The sequence below is a fragment of the Mya arenaria genome, chromosome 10, assembly GCF_026914265.1.
Source record: "Mya arenaria isolate MELC-2E11 chromosome 10, ASM2691426v1".
NCBI lineage: Eukaryota > Metazoa > Mollusca > Bivalvia > Myida > Myidae > Mya > Mya arenaria.
Genome location: NC_069131.1, coordinates 70,382,759 through 70,392,511, shown reverse-complemented (window position 1 = coordinate 70,392,511; position 9,753 = coordinate 70,382,759). Strand labels below are relative to the sequence as shown.

The 9,753-nt window shown below is 35.0% G+C and overlaps 1 protein-coding gene across 2 annotated transcripts; it reads left to right on the top strand.

Annotated features, from left to right (window-relative positions):
• The first annotated feature begins 731 nt into the window (after positions 1-731).
• Positions 732-9,433, top strand: LOC128204146 (gamma-interferon-inducible lysosomal thiol reductase-like). Of its 2 annotated transcripts, none has more exons than XM_052905515.1 (8): positions 732-822; positions 2,796-2,907; positions 3,413-3,598; positions 4,340-4,414; positions 5,754-5,852; positions 6,122-6,268; positions 7,804-7,872; positions 8,268-9,433. In XM_052905515.1, the coding sequence occupies exons 2-8, from the start codon at positions 2,797-2,799 to the stop codon at positions 8,328-8,330; spliced, it is 750 nt and encodes a 249-aa protein (XP_052761475.1). In that variant the 5' UTR covers positions 732-822; position 2,796; the 3' UTR covers positions 8,331-9,433. The 2 variants fall into 2 exon arrangements, with proteins under 2 accessions (XP_052761475.1, XP_052761476.1); XM_052905516.1 differs by lacking the exon at positions 732-822 and adding an exon at positions 863-1,142.
• Positions 9,434-9,753: the final 320 nt, after the last annotated feature.

Genomic DNA, 9,753 nt, shown 5'->3' with positions numbered 1-9,753 from the left:
ATTTGAATCCAAATTCATAATCATTTTCATAATACAACAACTAATAAGTTATTTTTACCTGCGTTAAATCGTCTTTCGGTTGGCGAAGGGAGACAGCCATTTCACTGACATATTGTCTTTATTCAATTGAACAATAAGTAAATATTTTCATGAACTTTTTCATTTTTATGAGTGTGTTTTAGTTATATGAATATTATGAGATTATCATTAATTGGAATAATTGATTATTTTGGAAACTTTTATCTGTCTTTCGGTTGGCGAGTCGGCACGCGGAATTCGATCTCGAACACTAAAATTTCAACTGCCTATTACATCATTATATTTTAACATTTTTCTCTAAAACTTGGTTTGGTAATGTATTTGTATAATATTAATATAAAAACAATAAAATAAATGCATAAGAAGGCGTCTTTCGGTAACTTTCATGCGTCTTTCGGTAATTTTATCCGTCTTTCGGTAAATAATCGTATTTCGGTAAGTCTAGGGACCGAAAAGCGTCTGTTTGACGTTGACTCTGACATTTGGCGGGAAAAGAGGATCTTCCATTACAATATCTATTTAAAGTGATATCAGTCTACTGGTATATATTGATGCATTTATGACTTCTACGTGAAAATATTTGTTAAGTTTTATAGGATGTTGGTTTCCTTTTTCAGTTGCTGAAATTCCTATTGTGTTCTAAATATTGTATAATTATTTCTCCCTGGAGCAAATCACATGACTAATGTCACATGATCATTTGTTATTCTTAGTTATTCTAGGTTAGTTTTGTGGCTCATTTCAGCGTGACGAACCACACCACCGACCACGAATACTTGTCATGTGAGTATATTTCAATTTTTTTATGAAATAATAATAATGACATTATAAAATCTGAGCAATTAAAAATATTAGTATTTGTGAAAACGGTAGAGGCCCGTCGTCCGAGCAGAGAGTGAGAGACAATTGAGGGATTCAAGGTAGTCCAGGTTAACCATCATTAAAAAAAAGCCTGGACGGTTTTTAGAATGACTAGGATTCAAGGCTGTCCTCCAATTTTACTAGTGCCGTTCCCCAGTTTGCGAAGCCTGAAAAGGTCCTACACTGTAAACATTGGAAACAGATTCAGATACAGAATAATGCATTAAAGATAAAAATAGCAGGTATTGCATGTTTTATTTTGTTATATTTATTTTAGAAGTTCACAGTCTTATAATACTGTTATTCTATTAATGTTATATAATCATAATGCACCTATGATCTAAACAATGTTATCGACAAGTGCACTCGGGGCAGCGGTGGGGAAACAATCTGTAAATTCTGTGAATCGATGGGCATGAGACATTTGTCAAAATCTTGAGTGTCAGAGGTAAGACATTGATGGCGAAGGAATTTCACGCAGTGTTTGGTCTGAAATGATATTTTAAAGTCATGTTATAATCAAATATTGACAAAAATAACTATTTGGACAAAAATCTGGTCACTTATACTATGAAAGAATGGTATAGTGACCAAGATTTTGTCCAAAATCATTGTTCTTGTCAATATTTGGTTATAACATGACTTTAATTTACTATTTCAGAACAAACACTGAGTAAATTTTCTGTGATTTACCGGAACCTGGGTAATTTTTTTTGTACAGAGTACCCGACCAATACAGCAATACCATCTAATGTGCTTTTTACATTAATTTATTTCGACCTGTCTCCAACTGCCTGTTGAGGTGATGGAAAGGGGTGTTTCTTTTTCATGTGCTCCTTTTATAGATGACATTTACTACCTTCTACTGAGCTATCATAAACACAATTGGCATTTCATCTTTTTATTTGACAATGAATGGAAAATTTAAAAATGGTATTTTTTGTTTCTGAGGCCTAAAAAAAAATACATTTGGTTCGGGTTACCCGACCCTACCTACGGAATAGGCGCCGACCCTAACGTTTTTATAGTCAGTTTGAAAAAAAAATGAAAAACTAAAAAAAAAAAAAAAAAAAAAAAATATTTTTTTTTTCTTTTTTTTTTTGCTTTTCAATATGTAGTTTAAAACCTTAATTGCTTATATAGAAGATAACTTTAACACTATTCTCCAATGATGAAAATGACATTCTTATATAAAGCCTAATAAAAAAAAAAATAATAAAAAAAAAAGCCTACCTACCCTACCTTTTTTTGAAAAGGATGTAACCCTAACCAAACAATTTTTTTTTTTAGGCCTGATAACATTGTCACTCGCAGTTGTTTCAAAATGAGTTTATATTTACTCTCTATGTCAATTTATTCTGCGGCATGGAATGTATATACTGGTACCAACGGGTAATTGACGATTTGGTACCCGTCCATGCCTAAGTCAATTTTGTTCCTGAATAAAAAAATCCTTTGAAAGACAAATCTGGCCTGTGGTTGTCCCATCATGATTGTCAAAATCCTTCCTATAGAAAATCACAATCTGTCAAAAGACAGCAACCTTCGAATTGGGTCAAAACAATATATTTTTGATAGGAGCATTATCCATGTACAAATATATACATTATATATATTATACATACTTCGTAAACAACAGTACTACAATCAGGTTGTGTGACACATACATACATAATAGCCATGGTTTAATTTCTCAAAACTATGTTGAAATCAAATGTGTATTTGTATAATTTCAGTGATTTTTTTTCTCAGAATATGGTGTAAATCCTCGAGAAGGGTTTTCCAGTTACAGAAGATTGATACATACATCCAATGAGAAAAAAATGCAACTCTGGTATACATTTATTAAATTAATAATTATGAAATTTCACTTTCAACCTGTTCATGTATTTTAGAATGCTGCGAGTGTGTTTTCTCCTTCTGTTGGGTTCATCCCTGTGTACGGCGATGTGTGATCTGCCTCTGAGTCTCTGGTGCTCTTCAGGGGAAACTGCCAAGAGTTGTGGGGTAAAGTGTCTTACTTGCATCTCCTTTCAAACAGCATATAACATAAGTCTTGAAATGGAGGTCAAACTGTCCAATTTAAATCTGATAATATTTAACATGTCCAAAGAAGGACAAATTTCCACATTATACAATATTTTGATGAGGTTGTACTAAATTTTTCCCAAGTATGAAAAATATATCAAAATGTTGCTGAGGATGTGCATAGCAAATTAGACTACTAGTCATTCTTAAAAGTCAAAACTAATAGGAACTGGTTTTTCTAAGCTTAAGTTAGAATAAGCAAGAATTGCTTTATAATTTATAAGACTAGTTCTTTCTATGTTGAGTTTATTAACATTAGATCCTCCAGATACATTGTAATTGTTTGAAAGTTTCAGATATTGATAAATGGTCAAGCATATTTTGCAGACTGCTAAAGTATTTGCACTGCCTCTAAAATTAAATTTTCATTTGACAAGATTTACATCCTTGACAACAATTCTAACCCATCTATATACACCAATAGGTGCATGAGCAATGTCGACAGGCCATGAGAAAAGCCCCTGATGCCCCACCAGTGAACCTGACCCTGTACTTTGAGTCACTGTGCCCAGACTGTAAGAATTTCTTCGCCACTCAGCTGTACGATACTTGGGAAGCCCTCGGGACGGATGTACTCAATCTTACCCTCGTTCCATATGGCAACGCCCGGGTAAGTTTATGTTAGTTTATACTGGTTTATTTTAGCTCAATTGTGAGGAAAGGTGATAGCTTTTAGAATCATGCTGGAGTCTGTTTCTTGGGTAGAAACCAGTACTGATGTCCATTCTGAGGGGCCATGAGAAAGTTCCCTTGGTGGGGATTGCACCCATAACACCTGGGGTGAGAGGCGGACACCTATACTACTAGTTCATTTTCAGCCTTTAGATTGACACCTGGGTTTGTGTAATTCAAACTTTTTACACATTAATTCTGATGAGTCTAAAAGCAAAATGCATGTAACATTAAAAGAGTAGGTAATCCTAAGTACTGGTTTTTCTATTTGAGTCAAGGTTGAACTTAATGACAAATATTGTCATCAAATTATTCTAACAGTCACATATCTTGTTTCTCAAAAAAAAATAATATTGCATACATGTATGTATGTATGTATGTATGTATCTGATTGTCAGTACCATTTGTCACATAAATAGTGTAAATTTATGTTGGAAATTAATGTACCGTATTAAATAGCGAGATTTTAATTATTACCAGACATAATAAATAATATAGTGACTACCTTGTATATGGTTTGAATGTTATATGTTATATGAAATAAATGACTGAGAAGTATTAGTTTGACCTACTGACAATGAATGTATTTTTAAGCCAGAAACTAAAACACTTCAGAAAGCATCTTTATTACCACCTTTTTTACAGAGTTTATATGGAAAAAGCCTTTTTGTTATTACAGGAGACCAAAGATGGCGACAAGTGGAAGTTTGAGTGTCAGCATGGCGACCAGGAATGCATTGGAAATCTCATAGAGGTAATGCATCAGAAGTGTCTTTGAAATTCTACTGTGTTGGCTAGTTAAAAAGTTAATCATTGCCCCATGCCTTTAATTTATCATTATTGACCAATGGTTGAGTTAACTGTTGCCACATGACCTCATTGATTCAGTTGTTGCCACATGACTTTATTGAGTGATGGGGGAGTGAGTCGTTGTCGCATGACGTTATTGAGTGATGGTGGAGTTAGTCGTTGTCGCATGACGTTATTGAGTGATGGTGGAGTGAGTCGTTGTTGCATGACGTTATTGAGTGAAGGTGGAGTGAGTCGTTGTCGCATGACGTTATTGAGTGATGGTGGAGTGAGTCGTTGCCACATGACTTTATTGAGTGATGGTGGAGTGAGTCGTTATCACCTGACTTTATTGAGTGATGGTGGAGTGAGCTGTTGTCACATGACTTTATTGAGTGATGGTGGAGTGAGTCGTTATCACCTGACTTTATTGAGTGATGGTGGAGTGAGCTGTTGTCACATGACTTTATTGAGTGATGGTGGAGTGAGCTGTTGTCGCATGACGTTATTGAGTGATGGTGGAGTGAGTCGTTGTCGCATGACGTTATTGAGTGAAGGTGGAGTGAGTCGTTGTCGCATGACGTTATTGAGTGATGGTGGAGTGAGTTGTTGCCACATGACTTTATTGAGTGATGGTGGAGTAAGTCATTGTCACATGACGTTATTGAGTGATGGTGGAGTGAGTCGTTGCCACATGACTTTATTGAGTGATGGTGGAGTGAGTCGTTGTCGCATGACGTTATTGAGTGATGGTGGAGTGAGTCGTTGCCACATGACTTTATTGGGTGATGGTGGAGTGAGTCGTTATCACCTGACTTTATTGAGTGATGGTGGAGTGAGTCGTTGTCACATGACTTTATTGAGTGATGGTGGAGTGAGTCGTTATCACCTGACTTTATTGAGTGATGGTGGAGTGAGCCGTTGTCACATGACTTTATTGAGTGATGGTGGAATGAGTTGTTGCCACATGACTTTATTGAGTGATGGTGAAATGAGTCGTTATCACCTGACTTTATTGAGTGATGGTGGAGTGAGTCATTGTCACATGACTTTATTGAGTGATGAGTGAGTCTTTGCCACATGACTTTATTGAGTGATGGTGGAGTGAGTCGTTGCGACATGACTTTATTGAGCAATCATCAGGTGGAGTCAGTTGTTGCGACATAACATGACTTTATTTACCAAGGTAGAATAAAAAAAATTCAGATGACTTATTGACCAATGGTGATATTGTTAAAACTTAAATAAAGCAAACCTTTCATAAATCAGAAATTTATTAAGTTTATGAATGCTTTTATTTCCAGACATGTGCCATCAATATTCTGAAGGACATCAAGGTGTATTTTCCATTCATCAACTGCATAGAGGGGAAAAGTGGCATGCCTGAAAAAGATGCTGAGGAGGTAACTTATAATAATTGATATTCTCGCAATCATTGTAGCCTAAGTTAATACTTAAGATAGAATTTTAAAAAAATTAATAAAGCATCAGACGTGCTGCTGGGAAATTGATCTTGAGTGTCTCGATATATATAAACAGCTTTTCCGGTATTCAAGGAGAATTGGAGATTTAAGGCCATGATAGCATAAATTCAACTTTGTGCATGCTACGATATCATTTTAGTACTTTCTTTATATAGTCAAAGTATGATGCTTTTATTGAACTTTTTAAGTGTGCCAGTCAGCAGCAGATCGACCTGAACCCAATTATAACGTGTGCCAATGGCCCTATGGGGAACGCCCTGGAACACCAGATGGCCCTACAGACAGACGCACTCAACCCGCCTCATAAATATGTTCCCTGGGTTACACTCAATGGGGTAACAGTCAATTTGCTCGCAAAGTGTTTGAAAACAATAGAATATTCAACATAATAACTACTTTATAGTCAGGGCTTCTAAAATCTGACAATTTGCTGGTGTGGACTGATTTCAACCACACTGGACCCATTTAAAGTAGCAGAAAATGGTTATAAAATTGATCTTTGTTACAGACTTTATAGTTATTGTTTGTTTTTGCTTAACTAAACCATTAAATCGGTTTAAGCCGGGCTGTGCTGATTCGATTGTTAGGTAGAGCAAAACTAAATAAAATAAACTAGTAAAAAAAATCTTATTTTTGCACAAATGTCACTTCACTCGCCAGTTTGTATAAAGCACAAAATGATGAATTATATAGACCTTTTTTGAAAACTAATCAATTACTATATGGAAGCTATATGAATGATAATTACAATCAGAATCTGTCTGGTGATCCTATGGACAGAAACATGAGCGTCAACACTAATTTCAAAAAGTCTGAAGAAACATGTAGGACTAGCTTCATTTATAGATAGAACATTGAAAATTTTCATTTTGAATACTGGCTGTTTATAACTGCTGGCTTTTCCCAAATAAACTAGAACTGTAAGCCATAGGCTAACGAATACCCCCCACCCCTCCATGTCTAGGTTGTTTGCCCTGGAGTTAGGCCGGACAAAGCTAATTTTGCCTACAAGGGGAGATAACTCCAGTCAGGGTCATGTGACCTGTACCAAATTCACAGAGGCGAAAGTTTACAACATGGCCATTAATTTCTGAAAGTTTGATAAAGATTTGTTGAATAATAACAAAGATGAATCCCGGACAGGGCTTATTTTGCCTACTTTAACACATCAAGGGGAGATAACTCCAGTCAGGGTCATGTGACCTGTACTAAATTCACAGAGGCGAAAGTTTACAACATGGCCATTAATTTCTGAAAGTTTGATAAAGATTTGTTGAATAATAACAAAGATGAATCCTGGACAGGGCTTATTTTGCCTACTTTAACACATCAAGGGGAGATAACTCTGGTCAGGGTCATGTGACCCGTACCAATTTCACAGAGGCGCAAGTTTACATCATGGACATTAATATCTGAAAGTTTGAAAAAGATTTGTTCAATAACGACAAAGATGAATCCCGGACAAAAAAAAAACGGACGGACAGACAGACGGACAACCCGATTCCAGTATACCCCCCCAAACTTTGTTTTGGGGGGTATAATTATGGGATACATCTGCTTTAAAAAAGGAACAAATTTACTACTAGAATGAAGAATGAATTTATTTGAGTCAACATGTGAAAGTGGGCACAATTTTATCAACAAACTTACCATACGATCACTTTTTCGAAACCATTTTTTTAACAAGAGATAATATATCTTATTCAAAGTTTGGGTGGTCAGGTACAGTTTTCAATTTTTGAATTAGTCAGTGTCTTTTATGACTCTTTAAAGTTTGTGACGTTGATTTAATAATTACTCAAAAAAAAAATTATGTGGAGATATTTTGTTGTATGCTCATTGATGAAAGTGCCATATTGTTCTCTCTCAGGTCCACACAGAAAAGTTGGAAAGGAAGGCTGAAGAAGACCTACTTAACCTCATCTGTGATACGTACAAGGTATAACAGTTTTAGCTTGACTGTTTTTTAATAAAAAGGTCATGGTACTGTTTTATCCTGGGCTTCATCATTACTGGCTGTGGCATTCTTGTGCAGGAACTTTAACCTTGGCCTGAAGTGAAAACCGTTCAAGATCTTCATATGAAACTTGCTACGCATGTTGCAGGAGACAGTTTGTTACTTTGTAGCAAAGGGGCATAACTCTGGCTTTAATAATTGTTGAGTTATGTCCCTTGCTAGACAGAAAGAAACTAACAAGCGTTCGTGTTTGCCATGTGGTGCTGCTGTTCATATATAATCAAGACCCAATAGAATATTAAATATTAGCAAAATTGAAACTCCCCACAAAACTAAAGCAGTATTAAGTTCTGTATCATGTATATTCCTCCTTTCAGGGACCTACTCCCCAGAAATGTCTCCAACGATTCTCCAAATCTAAAAGGTGCTACCAGGATTAGCTGAAGGGAAAACATGTAATATTAATAGATTTTGATATAATATATGTTATGAATGTGACTGATTTCAAAGTTTCATGTATAATTATGCAAATTTTGGATACCTGGTGACCGCATATTATTTTGGTATCATTTGAGAATATTTTATGAGTAGAAAAATAATATGTGTAACAAAAAGCATATTGGAAGTAAAACGTTTTTGGCTTGGACTAAAACAATATTAAAAATTGCACGTCCATTTTTAGTATAAAAACGCTCCAAGTTCAAAACGGCAGCAACTTTCTTAATAACCTTATTTTCCTCATTTATTTTACATATTAGTTGTCAGCAATCATTTAATCAAGGGCATTTCAAATGATTCCCAAATAAGATGGAATACCTTCGGCATTGAAAAATAACAGTATCACCAAATGCATAATAGAATGACAAGTTTAATCATACACTGAATCCCTGAATACATTGTATATACGATAAAGTGTAGACCAACGCTAATTTTCAGGATTTTTCTTTATTTTGAAGACAAAGATTACCTCGTTTATTATCCTCAGAACTCATGCTATATCATTGGTTAATATACAGAAAACAGTGTGGGAAAATAGGCTGGCAAAATTCATAAGGCATGAATATTCATATTCATCTAACAGCTTTGTCCATATTGTCTGAGAAGTGTCTTGGGCATCCAATCAGACGTCTAGATTTCATCTCATTAATTATTCATGAGTATGAGGTTTCTGCAGTCAATTTTCCCAATGGAGTTATACGTAATGTACAGCCTGGGTACTGGGGATGGTTTTCTACTATATCAGATATCGTTCTGGTTGCTTGTTCCCACTGTGATTATGTGTTTGGCATTAAATGGTTTATATTTCATATCCTAAACTACTTGTTAATTTATTGAGATGTTAATGTTCATGTAATTTGTTCGTTATATTGTGCAATAGTGTCATTAATTTTATTGTTGAGTATTTACTTTCTGTTAGTGTACACATGAACGATACCAGCTGATATATGCATGATTTAGAAATATTATTATAAAGTTGTTGTGGAAAGAAAATCATGTATAATTTTGTTATATTTCTGGAAATTTTATTAAACTCAAAACAGCTAAAAAAATCTTTATTGTGAATGTACTGTAGGCGCTTAGTCGAATATAGACATGTCACTTTGACATCATGATCAGGGGCCATGATTTTGAACAGTCTCAAGTCAAAGTCCCGACTAGGACTCAGAATTGCACTTACCAAAAAATCTTTATTCTGTTGGTTTTACAAAAATGCATCTCAATTATGTACAATTTCAAATAATAATAAACTTCAGCAAATTTCATCATAAAAAACTCAACTAGAAAGAAAGTTACAATAAGAGGAAGATGTGCAGTTTTGCCACTTGAGTCTGAACTCAGACTTGAGACTGTTTATCATGGTCC